The sequence below is a fragment of the Phoenix dactylifera genome, chromosome 7 (assembly GCF_009389715.1).
Source record: "Phoenix dactylifera cultivar Barhee BC4 chromosome 7, palm_55x_up_171113_PBpolish2nd_filt_p, whole genome shotgun sequence".
Lineage (NCBI taxonomy): Eukaryota > Viridiplantae > Streptophyta > Magnoliopsida > Arecales > Arecaceae > Phoenix > Phoenix dactylifera.
In genome coordinates this window covers 1,337,549-1,359,038 of record NC_052398.1, presented here as the reverse complement: position 1 = coordinate 1,359,038, position 21,490 = coordinate 1,337,549, and the positions used below count along the sequence as shown (strand labels likewise).

The following is a 21,490-nucleotide window of genomic DNA, read 5'->3' as shown; positions in this document are numbered from 1 at the left end:
CTTCTTTCATGTTCCTAGCCTCTTCCAGAGTCACTAGCTATATGCACATATTTAATCCTCCAATGTTGAAAAGTTAGTCTAGAAATTTCAAAAGTTGTTAAACCTATGATGGTAAATGGCCAAAAGCCTTGGCTTTCATATGCAGCACGCTAAAAACTGAGAATGATTTTGCAAAAGTGTTCGTCGATATTACTACCATGAACAGGTGGATGATATAGTTATTTACCAAGATGGTTTAGTATTTAACCCAGTACTGGAATGATAAGATAATGAACTCATTTTTTTGCTTCATGTTGCAGCTGTGTTACATGAATTTACTTCTATAATTCGACGGCAAAAACATTAATATCCTGTAAGTTAGTATAGTAGCTATCAAGTTCTTTAGCCTAAACTATTGTTCTACATCCTAAGGGAGCATGCATGTTAATGATCCACTGACACCCGTTGTCCATGTAACATTTTGTTAACATAATAATTAAGTAAATGGTCTTAAAACGTACAAATTATAGCATCATGTATCTATAAGATTGGTTATCCCAAGAGAGAAGAAAAGCATGCATGCATGATGATTATATACACAAAACTGCACCGGCCATCACACCAAATGCATGATATGTTTCTTTTCATTGCATAAAAAAAAAGCATGCGATTTGTTGTCACCTTGCATAAGAACACTTGTCATGTATCCAGAACATGCAGATACAAGTGCCATGCATGCATGCATGTACTCAAGCGTAGCATCATGATGTCGTCACCTAACACAGTTTCTTTGTCCATCGTCACCACCATTAGCACGAATCAAGATGGCGATCTCGTGTGGACTGCTCCCTCGCCATGCACCCGTGAGAGCCTAAGCAAGATCTCGTGTGAACTCCGCATTGGATTTTTTTAGCCCACCGTGGCTACTATTCCACGTTCCCACCTAGTTAGCAGGAAAAAAATAAAAAGAAAAAGGAGGCAGTTTGTCTTAAGAGAGAAATGCCGACTCCAACTTGCATACTACCTAACCTTTTGAAGGGCAACGCAAGCCCCCTTTTCCTTTGTCCACATCTCTTTTTTCTCTACCCTCTGCGCTCTCTCCCCCTCTCCTCTCTAAGTCTCAATAGGGAACGATGGTCCCATGAGAGGAGAAGAAAAAGAGAGAAAAAAAAGGACGACATGCAGCCTCTTTTCCCTTTCCATCTCCTCCTCCTCCTGCTGCTCCTCTCCCCGCCCTAATCATTAATTAAGTCTCTATGTTTTCTCTCTTTCCCTTTGATTGGTTACTGCCTTCTTAGCCCTGATTCGCTTGTTCTTTATTATTTAATGTTATCATAAGACACCACGCCCCACCGTTAGCACCTCCTCTCTCTCTCTCTCTCTCTCTCTCTCTCTCTCTCTCTGTGGCTGGGGAGGGGCGACGCGAAAAAGCACGAGGAGAGGAGAGGGAGACCCGGTTACCCGTGGATTCCTTTCTTGGTAATGGTATCTCATCGCTCTTTTTTCAATGGATATAAATGGTAGTCTTTGGAGGGGATTGGGATTATTGTTTTCCTTACTTCGATTTCTTCTGGTTTTGATGGTCGGGCGCTGTTGCAGGGTTCGGCTTTGAGGCGGTAATGTAAGGGAGAGGAGCTGATGTCGGCCGCCATGGATCCGCCCTTCTCTGGTGGGTTCTTTTTTTTTATTTTTCCTGCTTTTTGTTGGGTTTTGGCTATCGATGCGTTTAGAGTTCTTGATTGTGTTGTTAGATTGGGTTATGGGGTAAAAAAGTTGAACTTGGGCTGATGGGCTTGGGAAAGATCGGATTTTTTAAGGGTTTCTGTGGGTTTTCTTTGATTTCTTGGCTTTAGTCGTTGTCTTTCTGGCTAATGCTTAGATTCGGTGTATTTGGGGGTTTTTGTTAATTTTTTGTGCAAAAGGGAAATAAAGGAATCTGACTCTCGATTCCTTCTTTTTTTTCTTCTAAGATTCTTTTTTTTTCATGCATTAGATTATTTTTTTCTTTTATTTCCATTAGAATGCGTAATCGAATTTTGAAGTTTAATCTCCACTAGGTATGTGGATATATTTAAAGAAATTATAAGTTTTCTCTTTAATTACGAAACTGAATTAATTACTTTATTTTTTTAATAATTGTATAGAAAAAAATATAAATTGCTTCCATCCGACTTGGCGAAGTCAACTTTCACGTATGCCTCCTTTGTATGTATTGTCTTTAATACATCAGATTAGTTAAATTGAAACACCCTCTTTATCTCTAAAGTGAAATGTGCTTTACTTTTTATCATCTTTGCTTCGAACTAAAGGAGAGAGCGATTGTTAATGCTTGCTTTAAAAGGTTTTTAACTCATGGCTTTATATTTGTGAACAGATAGAAATTAGTCATTTTCTTATGTTTGATTATATGCCAAGCACTTAAGCATGCCTGAGAATTAAAAGTCATTTATGTTCCTACGTAAATTATTGTACACCAATACACCCCATCTAATTTTGTTTGATGCCCCAGGATTTTAACCCGTGAAATGCTCTATATTCTTTAACCCTTTCAAACTATATCGCTCACCAAATGGATTCATGCCATCTTTGCATCTTACTTGATTGCTGTTATTTGCCTTCCATCTTGTGAGATTTTTTTTTCCCCCAAAAAACCCTCATACCGCCTCATTGAATTCTTCTATTAGATGTCCTTTGACTTCATTTTAATGCCATGCAGAGTCTTCCAAAGTCTATTTCTTGCTTATTTCACATGCCATTTAGTCGTCCAATTTGACATGTTTTTTACCCAGGATTTGTACTCGACCCAGCTAAGTGCCGTAAGCTGAGCATTGAGGAAAAGAGAGAACTCATTCGTGAATTGTCAAAATGGCCAGAGAGTGCCCCTGAAAAGCTGCAGGCATGGAGCCGCCGGGACCTTTTAGAGATCTTATGTGCAGAGCTTGGAAAGGAGAGGAAGTACACAGGCTTAACAAAGCAGAAAATGATAGAATATCTTTTCAGAGTTGTGTCTGAGAAGAAATCCAGGGAGCATGGAGAAGACATGGACTCAACTCCAGAACCGCCAAAACCTAACTCCCAGACTCCATCCAAAAGACAGAGAAAGAATGATCATCCATCACGTCTACCTGTTGCAACAAATAATCTCCCTGCAAGTGATGGCAATGAAGTTATGGATATTCGATACTGTCAGAATTTAGCTTGCAGGGCTACTCTTACCCTACAGGATGCATTCTGCAAACGGTGCTCCTGCTGTATATGTCACAAGTATGATGACAACAAGGACCCTAGCCTTTGGCTGTTTTGTAGTTCAGATGCTCCATCTCAAGGTAATTCATGTGGTTTCTCATGTCATCTCGAGTGTGCACTTAACCATGAAAGAGCTGGCATTCTGAAGAATGGACAGTGTGCAAGATTGGATGGCAGCTACTACTGCATATACTGCAGAAAAGTGAATGATTTACTAGGGTAATTTTATCTACATGCCTTTACTTCCTTTTTCCATCAGTTTTCCTGTGCTAAGTGCTTGTCATAACATTCAGCATAAGGAATTTCACAATCATCACAGTAGACCTTTTATCTGATTGTCAGTGAGGCTCTCTGTTTAGCTTAACACTCTTCCAAGTACTAACAAACTTGTTTTCTGTTTTTCTATCAGATAAAAAGTCATAACTTACTTTGAACTGCAAAAGACTTGAGCAATTGTCTGAACTAGTTGAGAGTTAGTTTGCCATTGTTGGAGCAAAAGGATGATGGTTTGGGTCGTTTGAGGGGTTTGGCCTGCTACATACCTTTTAGAACTACTTATGGCTTGTCTTAACAATTTTTTTTTGGTTTTTTTTTTTAAGTATGAGTTAACTGTGTATTACATTGATTAGAGAAAATGTGGATTAGTGCTGGTGGCATGCTCATTTTGTTTCTATATTGTTAAGTAACAAAAGCAATGTTCGTTATACTGTACCGAATTGGATAGTGCGGAATGTGCCATACTATCGGTTCGGTACCGGTACACAGTATAGGGGACATACTGACATTCGGTATGCCGAATAGGCTCCATATCGAACCGTACTGATATAGTGATAGTGTGGCATCGGAACGGGGCCCAGTACCGAGACGACGTACCTTGAACGGAAGACCTCCTTATTTTCATCAAGTGGTTCTAACATGGCCTCAAAAGGAAAGGTTATTGAGCTCATAGTTTCAACCTAAAAATGTAGACTGATGTGTATTCTACTTTTTATGATGTCTAGTGGTGCCTTTATTTGGTCAAGGTTCCAAGTAACGGGCAACTTTAGGTCAGAAAAGTTTAATCCTTAGATCTTTGTCATCTTGCCAATCATCGTAGTGGATCCTGATTATAATGTGGATCCACGAGCAATCCGTTGTACAAAAAATGGAACTTATGCTTTGAATTGTCAGTTCTTAAATCTTACCCTCTTAGTGGATAGAAAGTGCTTTCCACGTTCAGCGATGTTCTGATAGACGTTTGCCTACGCTAAGATGGCTCCTAGCCACCCCACTCACAGCGTAGCTGCCTGGGCAACCCTTATAGCTACCTGACTGCCTGGCAGGTGCCCAAGTGGTCTCTGCTTAGACCTAGGCTGCCCAGGCAAGTTTGTTCTAGACATACAATTTTGGGTGTGTTGGTATTAGGCGCGGCAAGCTGGTATTAGGTGGGACAGACCAAGATAGTAGGCAGCTCGAGTTGTTGGTGTACGATTCCTCAGCACCAGAGTTCCCCTCCCCAACAAAAATACGCCCTTCCATCCACCCAACTTATTGATGCTCTTTCATCTTATCATAGTTGCATCTTACAGGTTACAGTGGTGCTTATTCTTTGTTAGTTATTTATTTTCATCTTTTTTTTTTTTGATTCTTCATAATAGAACTGTTTGTTGCATTAGTGTAAACTGCTGAACATGTTTTTCTGATGACCAATTACATGTATGATTTGGGGTTTTCAACTAAATGTGTTCAATTTCCCCTTTTTCCTAGACTTTTATAATGTTTAATGTCTAAATTTATGGTTTTTTTGTAAATAATCTTTCATTAGTTTGTGCTATTTTATTAAAAAAATCTGCCAATCCCATCACGCAAGTGCTATGTCAGCAGCATACTTCATTTGTTAGAACATCATTCCTCAATGCATACTTTAAACTTTTTGATTTTTTGTTCTGTACCTAAACCATGTAATATGTAAATGGTTGTAATTGGTACATGCTTCATTTCCAATTAAGTTTCCATATAAATCTGCATCTTAAAGATTGTTTCCGGAAATGACTGGGATTTCTTCAAGTTCATCTTCAACACGTTATTTTATCCTTGACCATGGTATAGATTTGCTTATAATTTTTCTTCATTGACATCCATAATGTCACAACCTTCTAAGATGGCATCTTGCTGCATTTATCTCCTTGTTTTCATGTATGACGTTGGCATTTCCTTTAGATGTAATAAGAGAAATGATATCTAGGCTTCTTGTACTTGAATTACTTCATTTGTTGCCAGTACTCATCATATGCTAGCCACATTTTTAGACAATGTGTAATGTTGCTAGATCGTTGAAGTGTAAATACATATTTTATTTTAGGAGTTGACTGACCAACTTGGTCTTCCTGTTCATCTTCCTCAGGCACTTCATGGTGATGATTAGCTTGCAACTGTAGCTCGTTCACGGACTAGTGATTCATGATCAGCTTGCATCTGTAGCATCCCTTTATATCCACTAGCAGGCATTTCAGTGTTGCTCTTGTCATCATGCTCATAAGTTTAAAGTTCTGCATATCAAGCCCATATTGGTTATTTTCAAAAAAGGCTGCCTGTGTGCGTCAGATTACATTGACCATTTGTGTATGTTAGCGAGAAAAGTCAGAAAGACATTAAATGTCCCATATATACACTATAGATAGACAATGGTTCCCATGGGGACCTATTTTAGGGGATATGGAGGCAATGTATGATTCCAGGTTAGTTAAATAAGGTTTAAAACAGATGAAAGCTGCATTCGACTCAATACTGACTTGAGATATTTGATGCATAATGAATGATAGGGTTATAATTAGATTTCTATTTTGTTTTCAACGTGTCAAATTTTTAGTATTTAGGTTCATTTAGGGCTTTCTTATCTTTCCCAGACTCTTAAATACGGAACAATAGTGCGCTGTCAATACCGTTCCTTTGTGATCCTGATATTTGATTGAAGGGCCTTGATGTAATTGAGCAGGCAAAAATAAGTAATGCATGAGCCCTTGATATTTGAACCATAGATGCAGGAAAAAGAAACTTATTCTTATATTAAAAAATGTACCCCATGTGTGTGTGAGAGTGTGAGTGAGTGAGTGAGAGAGAGAAAGAGAGAAGGGCCACCAGAAACTAAGGTATGCTATACAGTACCAAATCGGGTTGTACGGGCATACCAACACAATAATAGAGTGGCACCAGTATGGGGTTCGGTACCGGGACAGTGTACCTTGCCAAAAATAGTGCATAACCCATGTTACCTGAATTTGTTTGGTGTCTAAGATATCATTGTTGGATGCTATAAATGAAGCAAAATTTTGAATAAGATTCTTTCATATTCCACTGAAAGAACCCTATTTATGAGAAAGAAATTTAGAATGATAAAAATAGAATTCAATCTCTTATGATATAATTTTGCTTAATTTAACTCAAACATAAATCATATTTTTGATTTGATAATTTGTTGGGAAAATAGGTTTTAGTCTTTGCAAAAGATGTTCTGTTCTTATGACTGTGATCAAGGTTTGAGATTTGCATATACTGATTTTTGTCATATTTCTAATATTTGCCAAGCTGTGAATGTAGGAATTGGAATGAGAACTCATAAAACTCATTAATGAGACCGTTTGATCTGAACATGTTAGTTTAATAATTCGCATCCTTTGATAGGACAAGGTGTTTCTTGTCAGTCTTGTCCTTTCTCTCCTTGGGACTATGCTTTCCTATGACTACCATAATGACTTTTGTCCACCATCAATTCTTTAGAAGTAAAAGATGAATGCTCACTCCTACTGAATCAATTTCTTCTGAATCTACATATCTAGCTGTTAGTAGTGACATGGGCATACCTAAGATGTGACAGATTTAAAGAGAATTATAAAATGCAATTTGTTTTTTGGGTAAAGATTTGTTGTTTTTAAAGAACTCATGGATCTGTGTCATCACTTTTAATGAAATGGCAAAATAGTTCAAAATGTATAGATTTATAGAAATATCTGATCCTATGGAATAACTTGTTTGTCATTATGGCAACATAGGATGACAGTAGAAGGATATATGAGATGCTTATGAATGAGATTTTTTTTTTACTACCATGCAGGATGAGTCTTCTGTTACATATAACTACTGTTATTCAAAACAATAAATTGTTATTTTTAATTTTAGATATAATAAATATTGTTCTAATTGGGTTCAGTATGCATAACATTGTCATATGGTTTAGAAATTATTATATTATTTTATCTTTATTATGCAGTTTATTTATAAATTCAAGTTTCGCTATATATCTGGGACTAGGCTTTATGGTTATGATTATGGATTTATTTAATTTAAATAATTGACATGGTTATAGAATATCCGACAATACAAAAGTTGCCTCTCCTTTTGTGCCAGCCCACTCTATAAATATGCATGGATTCTTTCCTTCAAAGGACATTTTCAGGGCTGTAAAGATTCCACATTATGATGGATTCTTGGTCAAGTATCTCTAGGATACTAACGCCAATAATTCTTATTAAACGAGTTGGATGCGTCAATCGCATTTGACTTCGAGTAGACATTATCTGCTGATATTCTTCTGAAGTTTTTAATTCTTTGCTTTGGCTTATTATCTTTCTGGCTTGATAACCGCATAGAAATATACACGACTTGCTCATCTATGAAATGATTAATTTCTATATTGTCCAGATCCTTTGGCTGACCCCCACTAGTTGGGGATTAAGGCTTAGTTGAGTTGAGCATATCGTCCAGATCCCTCTTTGCCGCTCTTCTGATTTATATCGTTGATATTGAGATTTACTATGTAGTGCAAAAAGGAGCTAGAAGGTGTGGTTAAGTTCAAAATTCTCCCCTTTCCTGCAGATGCTGGAAAAAGCAACTCATGATAGCAAAAGATGCTCGACGAGTAGATGTACTATGCCATCGGATTTCTCTTAGCCATAAACTTCTCAGCTTAACAGCAAAATATCAAAGCTTGCATGAGATTGTGGACACAGCAATGAAGAAGCTGGAGGCCGAGGTTGGGTCAATCACTGATCTGCCAAACATGGCACGTGGCATTGTCAACAGACTGTCTGTTGGTGCTGAAGTTCAGAGGCTGTGCGCACGTGCTGTAGAGTTACTAGACTCTATGCTTTCTAGTGCCCTGTCAGTTCACCGTCGAGTACAGGGTAAGCTTTTCGATAAATTGGCCTTAGCTTAAGGATTCATGAATAAGCCTTTTTTATTTCCAATTGCAGAAGAAAAATTGATATCATCCAGCTTTATAAAATTCGAGGCCATCTCCGCAAGTTCTCTTACTGTTGTGTTGGACTTAGAAGATCATACAACATTATCACAAGAGAGAGCTGGTTTCATTGTGTGGCATCGAAAAGCTGAAACTGCAGACTATCCCACAGAACCCTCTTGTACTTTATGTAACCCGAACAAACGGTTCCAGGTAACAGAACTCTCTCCAGCTACAAAATACATGTTCAAGGTGATTGCTTTGAACAACTCAAGGGAATTGGATAAGTGGGAAGTTGGAATCACAACTGAAGGGATCTCAAAGAATGGTTCAAAGGACTTGGTACCAGAAGCAGCTCCAATTAAACTTCATTGTGGAAGTCCAAAAACAAACAGCAGTGGCCTTTCTAATCATACTTCGGAAGGAGATGAATCTAACAATACTGCTGCATATGCTGACCTGAACAAGTCGCCTGAAAGTTGTTATGGTTATAGTGAGAAGCCTGAGATTCTTGACTCAGACAAAATATCTGAACACACCTGCAAAAATGCAGGCCGTTCACAGAATGCAATTATGGGCAACATAAGTGGAACAGAAGGTACCGAGCTTGGGGAAACGCCAGGACACTCTGGTTCTGCCGTGGATGAGGAACCCAATTCAACCATTCAGAGTGAGTCCCATAGAGGTTCCAGTAATTCAATGGAGCACAACCAGACAGTGGATGTACCAAAGTCGGAGAATGAATGTAATGCACCGGTTGGTAATGAGATGGTGATTGTTCCATATGGACGCTCTGATTCCACCCTGCCTGTCACGCCCTGCAGGTTGGAAGCTGGTAAAGAAGGTTCTGCAAGGAGCAGTAAAGTCAAGTCAGGGGGCGGTGCACTTGAGAATGGTCCATCAAAAGCAGATAGGGAACCAGGGAGCTCATCAAAGAAAAGAAGTGTAGGGAAGTGCGAGGAGATGTGTATCAAAGATGGGTCACTGGAAGGAGCATACGAGTATTGCGTCAAGGTTGTTAGATGGCTGGAGTGCGAGGGACACATTGAGACCAACTTTAGGATTAAGTTTCTGACTTGGTTCAGCTTGCGTGCAACACCACAAGAGAGAAGAATTGTAAGTGTGTATGTTGATACTCTGATTGATGATCCTGCGAGCCTTGCAGGACAGCTGGTGGACACCTTTTCGGAAACAGTCTGCAGCAAGAGACCGCCGCCAGTGCCAACTGGGTTCTGCATGAAGCTCTGGCATTGAGAATGGAGATCAATCCTTCTCTGGGTATTATATGAGCCCAATTCTTTGGATGCAAATTGTTGCATCAATTCTTCATTGAACATTTCATTTATGGATCAGTACCTTCAGGTTGATTCATACATTAGCTCATTATCATTAAAGCTTTCCATCTTTATAACTGTAGCTTTCATTCATAGAACTACTTTCTTTTCCTCTCTTTTTTTTTTTTTTGGTGCTTAGGGAATTGTAATGTTCTGCTCTTCATCTTGGCTAGAATACCAAGCACTCTTTTGTCTGTACTAAACCTATTCGCTCTTGCTAAAATTATACTCATTTGCTAAAAACGAGTCTGGTATGTCTCGGAAATTAGAGAATAAATGGATATTTTGTTGGTTTTTTTTTTGTTTTTTTGTTTTTTGTTTTGGCAATTTTGGTTATTGACCTTCGTTTTCCATTTTTTGCCTGGATTGACTGGACAGGGACCAGCTAAAATCCCCCAATATGCATGATGTAATTGCTGCACACGCAGTTTTTATTTATTAAAGTACAGGCGAGAGTGTTATATGCTAAAACTATATTGGAAAAAAAGAAGAAGAAAAACATGATTTTACAGAAGTTGGAGCTTAAAATCAGCTTTCTGATTTTAAAAATACTGGTAAAGCTCAAATTAATGTATAATCTAGAGCAGTAGATTTGTAACTAAATTGGTGCACCACCAATTCTATCATGGTAAATCAGCACAACCAAGTTGCATTGAGTGTTTGATAGCTGCGAAGATGTCCTCGCCCGTAGCCATAAAAATTCTAATCCATGATAACTTTCTTTTTTCCTTAAATCAGGACAGTGTTGCTTGTTTATGTATGTACGTAAAGTTGTACAGTGTCGTTGTATGGCAACATTGTGGTCATGTACGATTCTTGTATAGTACGTTATAGTACCGCTTGACACGGTATGCTACTGAATAGTAGTTAGTTACATTATAGATTTATATGACTTTGTACCATATAATATGGAATGATATAATGAAATATGTTTTTGAATGGTTGTTGATTTTTGTGTGGATATATTGTAACAGCATGATTATAATATAAGAGACCGAAATTGCTTACCTGGCATAATAGTATGTAGTGTGTTGGAGCATAGCGTGATATAGTACAGTTGTATGATAAAGTCCAGTGCGACATGGTATATAGCGTGACATAAATGTCGTCATATGATAAAGTTCAGAACATAGAGTGATGCACTGTAGCGTGAACGTGTCATAGGGTTAATCACAGCTTTTTGTATTGCTTTAGCATTCTCAAGCTAAAGCTAGGTCTGTGAAATCCTCCCCAGAATTCTAGTACGGGGTCGTTCTGCCCTGAAATTAGTAGCCAGTGCAAGAGGGGTAGTCTTCAGCGGGCTGGAAGGTGAATCGACTGGCTCTGCATGTGATTTCAAGCAGATGCGATTGGTGGCGGCCTCGCACGGCCGTCGCTGGGTTGCATGAGCTTTTAATTGAACTGCCTATTTTTTCCCAAGAAGTTGAGAAGCTAGCTCGCCAGGCCTTTCTTCCTCCTACATCCTTTTCCTTCTCCTCCATGCTTTATTCTCGAGTTCCTCTCCGTTGCACTCCTCGATGCCACGCCCCTGCCTTGTCATCTTCGAGAGGCACTGCACCATCCGACCCCTCCGCTCCATCTCCTTCTTCGTCGCCATCCACCCCTTCTGCCCCTCTTCTTCACCTTCTTCATCCTCAAGGTCTATATATGTTGTCGCATGCTCCCTCCTCATGAGTGCCCAGGTCCACACTTAGGTCTTTGATGGCTTCAACGCCAACCTCTTCGTTCAAAACATCTTCATCGACCTTAGCCTCCGCTCGCAAGAAGTTTCATGAAATGTTGTCCGAGATGACTTTTTTTTTTCTTCTCTTCCTTCCAAATACAAAAAATGAGCTTCCTTGTAAATTAAACACTGCAACTTGAGTTACAATGTGATTTAAGTTATAATATATGATTAAGTCTACATGCAATATTTTAGTTTTACTATTATTCATAAATTATATTCATTTTATTAGAAATTAATATAATTTACATAAGTATGGTATAAGATTGCAGGGGCTAGTATATATAATATATCTCACCATCGCATGCATCAAAAAAAATCTCAGAAATCTAATTATTCAGGGACTATGGATATATCTTCCACGCTATATGGTACGTGCTGCTCCCGACACTCAGCATGCAGGATCTCGCCGTGTCGTGTTTAAACTAAGTTTGGCACCTGGCGTGCAGGTACGTGTTTGATACTAGTTTGAATTAGTTCTGGCAACCGGCATGCAGGAACCAGCACTAATCTTATATTTGAACCAGTCCTGGCACCCGGCCTCCAGGGAGTGGCATCTCTCGTCTATGTTTCAAGTTTCAACTAGTCACGGCAGTTGGAGTGCAGGAACCAGCACTGCATATCCCGCGATATGCAGTGGATGGTTGGTCTTGGGAGGGGAATTAGGCTCTGGTGTCATCACCATCTCGCTTGTGGATGATCAGGTGCTGACTCTAACTTTTAGTTGGATTGATGCTCTGTGTTGGGGACTCCCAAATCTCTCTGTCATGGCGAAAGCTTGATCTTTTTTCGGTTTCGGCCTTTTCCACTCTTCGCCTTTCTTTTTATCTCATGGCGAGAACTTGTTCTAGGTGGCGATGCAGGCGGGGAAGAGATGGGAGGATCAGATGGCCATGACCATGACCATGACCATGACGGTGTTGTAGAAGCTGGAGATCCGCATATGATCCACATCCCACTGATAGCGACACCACATAGAGATCGTTCGTGATGGATCCCAAGCTTATGCTTGTTCCAAGAGCACTAATAGAAGGAACCAAACAAATCAATCTGACACCAGTTCCAGATCCATAGAAGCTCCTACTTGAACACCAAACCAGCATCCTGTATACCTCTTTTTGTTGAGGATGGCCTTTGTCATAACCTAGAAATGGGAACTCTTGAGAGATGCGGGGTCTAAAGCGGAGACGTGAATACAACAGTTTTATTTCAGCGTTTTTTTGAGAGAGTAGTCTTGTTTGCTGTTTTAAAACTATTCAATTTCTTGATATTTTATATTATATTGATTGGATAATCCCACATCGGCTATTTTAGAATTGTTAAACTTATATTCAATGTAGGCACTAGGCAGTTGTCGCTTTCAAAGCTAATTTGCAAAAAATTCGCTTGCCAAAAATTTCTGGCGGGAACTCTCTTACACTTAAGTCGGAATAATAGAGCAACAGTGTGAAAAAAAAAAATTTATATAGGATAGAATACTAATTAATAATCTGATTTGGCGCAACATACTTTAATTGTAAGATAATGGTCGGCCGTACATTGAACAAAGTCCACCTATAAAAGAAAATGAAGAGATTTCAGTGGAGTTGAGTATTTTGTGAATGATTTCGTATATTCGAGATCTTCCGAACTATCCCTTTATATAGAGTAATCTATTTTGTTATTTATCTTGGTTGATGTGACGTGTATCAGTTGCCAGGCAATAGTTAGTTGTACATTTACAATATAGGCATCATTTCACGTTTTTGTCGGTATATGTCAATTGGCTCCTCGGTTGGCTAGCTTCTTATCTAGGGCCGAAATCACTCACCTTGATTTATATTCAAGATCAAAAAGATTAGTTCGGTCTAAAGTTGAGATGTTCAATATTTTTTCGATCAATATTTTTGGTGTCAGCTAATTTCTTTGAGAGAGTATAGGGTCACAAGATGCGGTAAAGACTCGGAAACCAATGGACCCCTCTCGTAGAATGGCAAATAACTAGCGGGTATCTCAAACCATTCTTGATAAAGGTATTTTAGTCTTTCGCACAGGTTCATGAACAATGTGGGAGCGTAAATAATGGTTGGATCATATTATGGCAAAAAATTAAGATGGTAGTGTCAATCATATTTTTTTGCAAAATTTTGAAATCTAAATATTTCTCGTAGAAATTTGACGTGTCCAATGTATTTTCTTTCAATTTTTCAAACAAAAAGTGCTTATGTATATATGAATATTGAACAGGATTAACTTCAGGAAAAGAGGCAACAAACACGCACGGATGTTAGGATCAAACTCAAGCCTAATCTAATGCGGCATGCTAATAAAGCAAACAAAATCTGGACCGTTCAAGTCGTGTAGTTATGACCACACTGATGATTATCATCTCCTCCGAATGATCCTAGTTTTAAATTACTTTTTTGCATGCAACCAGCCATGTTCGTATCTCGGACAGCCGACCCGAGCTATTAAAATTCCCGCCTTCCTTTTCCCTCCTTTTACTCTCTCTCTCTCTCTCTCTCTCTCTCTCTCTCTCTCTCTCCGTAATTTACTACTGTTTTTTCTGGTCCTCTCTTTCTGAATTCTAAGGCTACAAAAGATTGACGGCATCGAACGGCCACAAAAGGCAAATCAAACATTCGTACCGAGGACTTAGCGGTGTCGTGCAACTCTAACAGGAGCCCCCTTCCCCTCAGTAAAAATCCCTTCACTCCAGGCGTGGCGACATCACGAGCTCCATCTCCGTTTCTTAAATTATCTTCATCAAATGTCGCCAACTCTGCCCCCTCCCTCATCTCTTCTTAAATCCCACAACAGGGGAGAAGGACAGCTCAGAGACGGCGTATCGGGAGACGCAGAGATCCGCCAAACGATCGTTCAAGATATCAGACGTTTCGAGCTAATCTCTCCTCTTCGGTTCCCAAGGTGACCATCCATTTCCTCTTCCTCTTGGTTTAAGGGAATCGCATGCAATCTCAGTTTGTTTCTTGCTATTCGATTAGTAAACAAAAAAATAAAAAAAAACGGATCGGTTGAATTGAATTCCAGATAGATATCTTGCCCCAGACGTAAGAGGTTTTCGATCGGTATCGTCTTCTCTCACTCTCCCCTTCAGAAAGAACGAAGCCATACAAATGCACACACTGGGAATTGGGAATTGGGAATTGGGAATTTGTTGGGACATCTTACTCCCCCCCTGTTTTTCCCGATAATTCACCACCGCCGTCCATCAGGAGGGTCTCACGTATAGATGGTGAGTGATCGAAGCGTGCAGTGGAAACGGCCCCAGCCCAATGTCGAGTCAAAACGGTTGATTTGATTTGTGGGAACCGAACCCGTGAGTGGACAGCGGTGCGTAAACGACAGCGGAGGCGTGCGGATCCGAGACCCGGCCGGCTTCTTGTAAAGGGTATGACAAAATCGTACAGTGACCAAAGTGTGAGAGAGAGAGAGAGAGATGACACACGGCAGCGCAGGCCCGTTGTATGTCCGGAAATCCAAACTAAATCCAATGGTGCGAAATTTATACTAGGCTGGAATTTGGAGCATGCATTCCGTGTTATTCTGGGATGCGTCTAAAGATTGTTTGGATGGTATCGACCGTTAATCAAAACCTATACTCTTGGTGGGTAGTTAACAATTTTTTTTTTTAATGAAGAGGAAGGCAAAGCCATCAGAAGTGGCTAGTTAGCCTCAACTTGCATTATTAGATGGGATACTTCTTTGACCCTAGTGTCATAGAAACATTCTTCAACTAATTTTTTTGCCCTCGTCTAACTATCGCAAATAAAATATGATCGATTTTATAGCTTGATTGTCTTTTTTTTATATATTTTTTTTTAATAGCGAAGCCAACTCTTATGTTTTCCGTTATCTCATGACATTCCTAGTATTACTCCAGCACAACTAATAGATGCATATACCAGTAAATAATACAAATACCTCCTCATTATTGACTATTATTGGAAAGGTGGAATACTTGTGCATCCATCGAATAATTGGCATGACGTGACCCATTTAGACCTCTAATTCGTTGCCTACCGCAAAGACAACCGAGTTATGGCCCCTCCACTAAATATGATACCAGAGGCACCAAACATTTGATCCAAAACCATTCATGGTTACCTCCCATCAGTGCCCCAACATCAACATGAAGCCACCAATCCAAGCACGAGCCGCACCCGAAACGGGCCAAGTCGGGGACATGAGCACCATAGATGAGATAAGGCCTGGTTGGTGCCCCCCCCCCCCTCAGCGCGACGGTCCTACCACTCCCTCATGCTTATTGATGATAGAGAACTGGGTTATGTGAGGATCCGTATGGGTGTGTGTTTAGTTTTATATCGATTATTTGTCAAGAAGATCTTGGGTACTTGTACAGGAATAAGAAATTCAAATAACACCTTCCGACTAGTTTTTTTAGTAAAATTCTGAGTTGTTATAAATGATATCAAAGTAGACCTGCCTCATAACTTATGTGAACTAGGAGACACTGCAATACGGATCTATTAAGGCTTACCACAGGGCGATCGTGATCCTGAATTGTTACAAATTAGGTTAAACATTCTTTCATCAGACTATTTTTGATGGCCGAGTGCAGCATATCTAATGTATTTTAATATATATGATGAAGGGCAGACATTGCATCAGGCTATCAATTGATTCTGCGACCTAATTTTTGTCCAAATAAACAATTTGTTAGAAAAACAAACTCCACAAGCAATCACATACAAAAAGGCCCAAGAAAAGGCTTGCATCGGTGGCGAAGAAAGGGACTCCCATCCTTGTTTCCACTAATAAAATGTTCGTTCGCCCATGATTAATGCCTCATGGTAATCGCTTACCAAGCATTCTCTCTGATCGGCATCATGCAGCCTTTTACCGACCGTTTCCAGCTTTCAATATATTTAAAACTCCCTTCCACCTGTCCTCCTCCTGTAATTGCCCATTTGCTTCCCCTTGGTTCGGCTTCTCTCCTCCTCCTCCTGTTTTCCTTCCATTCTTCCCCCTTCGGTTTCCGAAGTACGTTTCAAACATAGCATCAGACAACAGATAGTAAGCTCTCTCTCCTTCTCTCTCTTAGCTACCCCTGCTAGAATGCGGCAGCGGCAGCTGTTTCTTAGTAGAAGAAGTTTCAGGCGCCTTCTCTCTGTCTCCATTGGGAGGAGAAGAGGAGTAGGAGGAAGTCCGGAGGTGAGTACCTCCGCTGGTCAAGATGACAGCAAATCCATGGAGCCATGGGCGGACAAGAAGCCGACTCAGAAGCCCAGCTGGAGATGCTTTTCCTATGAAGAAATCCACAAAGCAACAGATGGTTTTCACCAAGGTCTAGCTCTGATTAATTACGGCCCGTCCTGTCCGAATGAGAAGGACACAGCTGCCAACTTTTCTAATCTTCGTGTTCTTTTTGGCATTGGAATCGAGCAGATAATTTGGTCGGCAGAGGAGGGTACGCCGAGGTGTACAGAGGAGTCCTGGAGGATGGGCAGGTGATCGCGGTGAAGAGGCTGACGAGAGCTTCGACCGATGAGCAGAAGGAGAAGGATTTCCTACAGGAGCTTGGAACCATTGGCCATGTCCGACATCCCAACGTCTCCGCTCTCTTGGGTTGCTGCATCGATCGCGATCTTCACCTTATCTTCGACTTCTCTTCGCGCGGTTCTGTCTCCTCCAATCTCCATGGTAACCACTCTAATCCAAAATAATAATAATAAGAAAACAGAGAAGAACCAAGTATAAGGTGGATTCAAGTGTGTTCTATGTTTATGCTGTAGATGAGAGATCGCCGCCGATGGCCTGGAAGCTGAGGTACGGCATTGCAGCCGGCACCGCCCGTGGGCTTCATTACTTGCACAAGGGATGCCGGAGAAGGATTATTCACAGAGATATCAAGGCCTCCAATATACTCCTGACAACAAATTTTGAACCTCAGGTACTGGGCAGGAGGACTCACTTCCCCTGTCAATTGATCGATTCCTTATATAACTTCGGTGACATAAAACCGAGTCTATATTGCCATCTTAGATTTCAGATTTCGGGCTCGCAAAATGGCTTCCGTCGGAGTGGACTCACCGCGCCGTCGCACCGATCGAAGGGACATTCGGGTTGGTGATCTTCGAAAACTCTCCTCTTTGAAAAATAAAATGTTTTCGGCATGAATTCAGAATTCGATTTCGATGAATGTTTACGCACATTATAGAAATTGTCTGGACATGAACATTCGCATGGAATGCTATATAAGCAATGTCTTATGGAGCTTATGACATTTCTAGGTGTCTGGCACCGGAGTATTTCATGCATGGGATCGTTGATGAGAAAACTGATGTCTTTGCTTTTGGTGTCTTCCTCTTGGAGATCATATCAGGGAGGAAACCGGTGGATGGGTCTCACAAAAGCTTGCTTAGCTGGGTAGATGTCATCTAAACTTGGATTAAACTTGTATCCGCATGGATCCTCTCTTTTTAATTACAATACAATCCTCATTATATATTTATATTTGTACTGCTAAATTAGAAATTTTATGGCAGGCAAAACCTTATTTAAGCGATGGCGCGATACAGAAACTGGTGGATACACGGCTTGAGCAGGACTACGACATGGGACAGTTGAAGAGGCTTACCTTCATAGCCTCTCTCTGCATCAGGGCAACTGCAGCATGGCGTCCATCCATGACCGAGGTACTAAATTTTGTTTCTAGTACGTTGCCTGATCTTTGTTAACAGCTCGATGCAAATATCTTTTGATATTGATGAAGGTGCACTGCATGGTTAAAGGGGTCTCATAATCATTAGTATAAACATGTGAAATATTTATAAAAAGGAATATATAGCAAAAGGTAATATGATGCTTAGAAGTTGTGAAAGTTCTCTTGTAATATAAGCATTGATGAAAGAAAAGAAAAGAAAAAAGCTCTCTTGTGATATAAGCATTGACAGGAAACATAAAGGCCTGCGATTTTTGTGTGTGCAACCATCAAAAGGAATTTATAACGTGCTCGTTTTATCATCAAAAGATGTTTGCTTTTAGCTGTTGCAAAGCCTTCATTTGTCCTGAGTGGGTAGCTAATTCCAGACTCTACTCTGAAATTGCATTTTAATAATCATGCCAGCTTGAAAACAGAGGTTGCTTCCAAGACATGAATCATTTTGGTGAAAGTGTTTGGTCACATGCAGCTTTCTCATGCACAATTCTCGATCTTTCTTTTTCCCTTGATTAGCTCCTAAACATCATCTTGATTTCTTCTGCCGAATGTAAAATTACCAGAGTATGACAAAAGCGCACCGTGAAAGGGATATGTTTATTTAACCAAAAAGAGTTTTGGTAATTATAAACCATGTTCCAAGGTAACTTGCAATATCTGAGTAATATGTTCTTCCAAATATCAAATATATAGAAGTCACAAGCGTCAGTCAGCATCCATAATTCCATATGCCATATATTAGTTTACCTAGATTGATTCCATGTAACCACAAAAAGAAAAGGAAGAGTTGCTGTCATCAAACAAGGGTCCTGGTGGCATGCCTTTGCCTTCACCTTTATATGTGTGATGTTTTCATGCAAGTTGTGGAGTCCCTGAAAAATCTGTCGTGTGCTGTGCTTATATTCATGAATCTGGTATAGCTTTCTGATTGTTCGAAGTGTAGAGAAAGTGTAGTTTGAAGTGTAGGAAACTTGGATATCATGGACAGTTCTTGCCCTTGTTTTTTTCCCCCATTATTTGTACTCTCGTGACTCACGGGATGCACATGGTTGCAATACCTTTGCTTGACAGTTTGGAAATCATAGTTAAGACAGATTCAGAACATGCCACGCCCCAGTACATGCATCTAAGAGAGAGGTCCTAGTCTACTGATAGTTTAATCATCCCATAGCATTAGAAAACGCAAATATTGCTAATAGAACGAAATGGATGACGACAGGTATTGGAGCTATTGGAGGATGGGGAGGAGATGCTGCAAGATCGATGGAAGATGCCTGAAGAGGAAGAGGAGGAAAACGAGTTCTGGGGCTTCGATGATCTCGACGATGAATGCGATACCCCCTCATCATCTTCATCAACAAGAAGCTCCCAACAGTAATCAATCTTGGGATAATCTATCTTAATATTCCAACTCCATTTGAGTGGGGAGAGAATGTATATTACTAGTCAGTTCTAGCAAAATGAGACTACACTGCCTATATGTATGCCTGATTTAAAGTCAAGGGGCCCTTCTATCTCATAGTACTCTTTCTTTGGGTATGTGGTTGTGGTGGTGGGCTGTTTAACAGGAGGGTACTCTCAAGCTACTCTCAAGCACAAGCGTATCAGGTGTTAAAATCACCACTTGTTCCAAAAACTTAAGCTAATAGAATGAGGCAAATTTATTTATATATTTTATATTTTTTTACACTTCCTCTTACACGTAGGTTGGACTTTTCGTTCTCTTTAATGGATGAGCCAAATATATGAAATTTTTAATGATAGAATTAAAAAATGCAGTGATAGAATTCGAACTTAAAATCTCTGCTCTGATACTATATTAAAATCACAACTTGTCCCAAAAGTTTAACATGTAAGTGGATTGGGAGAAGTAGACTTGGTCTCTAGCTTTGGGTGAAGCAAGGATACGCTATTGATTTATGTGAGTGATTTATGTGAATGACTAAAGGGAGCAGTTGAGACAGCCAGACAGGTCTTAGAAATCGCTGGAGATATGACGGGGGTTGGGAGAAGGTGGTTAGCTTTTAGAGTTATTCCTGCCTGTGTTTCCTCTGAAAGGTTGTTGGTGGTTGTTGAGATTCGAAGGCCTTTGGGCGTGTGGCAAGGAACATAGGTGCAGAGAGGGCATTTAAAACACTTCTCCCTTATAAACAACCCTGTGAAATGGCGTTGGCACCGTGTGATTGGCTGTGGAAGAGAAATATCTGACCTTAACTGAAGACAAGCAGATGAGGCATCCGTGAGTTTGGACGGACGCTTGCCCTCGGAATAATTTTATAAACTAAGGTGCTATTTTACCAACCGCATTTACTTCTTAGGGAATAATTTCATTTGGGTCAATGTGGGTTGGACCTATTTAACCCAGATAATAATAATTTTGAGAAGATTGAGAAGGAACTCCGAACAAGTTTCTTCCATGACAGTGTTGATGAATTATTCATTTCCCTTTTTCTATTTCACTATGTATTCTGTATTTGATTACCCATTCCAACCAATTACTGTACAGTCAACCAGCATTCAAACTTAACCTAAAGGTAATAGAATTTTAGGGGAAGAAAAATATTCAAAATTAATTGAAAAAGGAAATTCGTGTCATCTAATTTTGATTTAATATTTTCATTTAACAATTTATCAAATTATTTCTTCAGTTTACTAATTTTTAAGATGAAGAGATTAATAAAGTCGACACCTTTCTTTTCCAAAAGCAAGCACTTTCGCGGGGGCGAGCGCGCCAGCCACCAAGAGCCGGGTTCTATCTTTAGCGCGAGTGAAGGATTCCCCTTCTTTCGTGCGAGTGCACCGTTGGATCACCCACTGGAGATTTGAGATCTGTGCGATGGGTGATCCAATGGTGGAGTCGCGCTAAAGATACAACCCTCTCCCATCAGGAGCCGGAGAATTAGTAGATGGCATCAAGTGGACCATCCTCCCAGAGAAAGCTGGAAAGCTCTCTATCAATTATTAATTCCAGGCACGCCATTCTAAGCAAAAGATAACTTACAACGTTATGGAACGTACAGAAGTCCCCACATCAACCAAGGACAATGTAGCTGACCAGCGAACATCTCTCTCTCTCTTCTTTTTTTTTTTTTGTTTTACTACCCAAGTACACCGTCCCTTTCCATTTTACCTCTCCTCGATAGTACGCCGCTGCCATTTAAGAATATGGCTGTTCTTTGACTTCACAAAAAAAAAATCTTACCGGTGCATGCTGGAATGCCGGTCACCACCTAATACTAGTGGGTTTGGCCAGAGACACCCAACTAGTTTCCAGCACGTGAAAGCTATCAAAACTAACCGCCTACAATTTC

General features: G+C 40.1%; 3 protein-coding genes across 4 annotated transcripts; all 3 read left to right on the top strand.

The window, feature by feature from the left end:
* Nucleotides 1–1,035: 1,035 nt before the first annotated feature.
* Nucleotides 1,036–10,051, top strand: LOC103697735 (VIN3-like protein 2). Of its 2 annotated transcripts, none has more exons than XM_039127874.1 (5): nt 1,036–1,464; nt 1,579–1,648; nt 2,769–3,444; nt 8,077–8,384; nt 8,454–9,694. In XM_039127874.1, exons 2-5 carry the CDS (start codon nt 1,618–1,620, stop codon nt 9,692–9,694), a joined length of 2,256 nt encoding a protein of 751 aa, XP_038983802.1. In that variant the 5' UTR covers nt 1,036–1,464; nt 1,579–1,617. The 2 variants fall into 2 exon arrangements, with proteins under 2 accessions (XP_038983802.1, XP_026657157.2); XM_026801356.2 differs by having other exon boundaries at nt 1,038–1,458; nt 8,454–10,051.
* A 1,740-nt stretch (nt 10,052–11,791) lies between these two features.
* On the top strand, nt 11,792–12,834 carry LOC113461380. Its single transcript, XM_039127876.1, has 3 exons — nt 11,792–11,946; nt 12,025–12,201; nt 12,349–12,834. Exons 1-3 carry the CDS (start codon nt 11,866–11,868, stop codon nt 12,421–12,423), a joined length of 333 nt encoding a protein of 110 aa, XP_038983804.1. The 5' UTR covers nt 11,792–11,865; the 3' UTR covers nt 12,424–12,834.
* Nucleotides 12,835–14,082: 1,248 nt separating this feature from the next.
* On the top strand, nt 14,083–19,851 carry LOC103697732 (probable receptor-like serine/threonine-protein kinase At5g57670). Its single transcript, XM_039127875.1, has 8 exons — nt 14,083–14,404; nt 16,563–16,805; nt 16,907–17,161; nt 17,254–17,411; nt 17,504–17,583; nt 17,752–17,887; nt 18,007–18,156; nt 19,399–19,851. The coding sequence occupies exons 2-8, from the start codon at nt 16,577–16,579 to the stop codon at nt 19,555–19,557; spliced, it is 1,167 nt and encodes a 388-aa protein (XP_038983803.1). The 5' UTR covers nt 14,083–14,404; nt 16,563–16,576; the 3' UTR covers nt 19,558–19,851.
* The last annotated feature ends 1,639 nt before the right edge of the window (nt 19,852–21,490 follow it).

Bases quoted from the DNA above. Each gene is read 5' to 3' on its own strand.
- LOC103697735 (XM_026801356.2), top strand. From the start codon at position 1,618: ATGTCGGCCGCCATGGATCCGCCCTTCTCTG. The intron at 3,445-8,076 runs GTAATTTTATCT...CCTTTCCTGCAG, and splicing joins AAAGTGAATGATTTACTAGG to ATGCTGGAAAAAGCAACTCA. The intron at 8,385-8,453 runs GTAAGCTTTTCG...TTCCAATTGCAG, and splicing joins AGTTCACCGTCGAGTACAGG to AAGAAAAATTGATATCATCC.
- LOC113461380 (XM_039127876.1), top strand. From the start codon at position 11,866: ATGGTACGTGCTGCTCCCGACACTCAGCATGCAGGATCTCGCCGTGTC. The intron at 11,947-12,024 runs GTACGTGTTTGA...TATTTGAACCAG, and splicing joins GTTTGGCACCTGGCGTGCAG to TCCTGGCACCCGGCCTCCAG. The intron at 12,202-12,348 runs GTGCTGACTCTA...AACTTGTTCTAG, and splicing joins TCTCGCTTGTGGATGATCAG to GTGGCGATGCAGGCGGGGAA.
- LOC103697732 (XM_039127875.1), top strand. From the start codon at position 16,577: ATGCGGCAGCGGCAGCTGTTTCTTAGTAGAAGAAGTTTCAGGCGCCTT. The intron at 16,806-16,906 runs GTCTAGCTCTGA...GGAATCGAGCAG, and splicing joins AACAGATGGTTTTCACCAAG to ATAATTTGGTCGGCAGAGGA. The intron at 17,888-18,006 runs GTAGATGTCATC...ATTTTATGGCAG, and splicing joins ACAAAAGCTTGCTTAGCTGG to GCAAAACCTTATTTAAGCGA.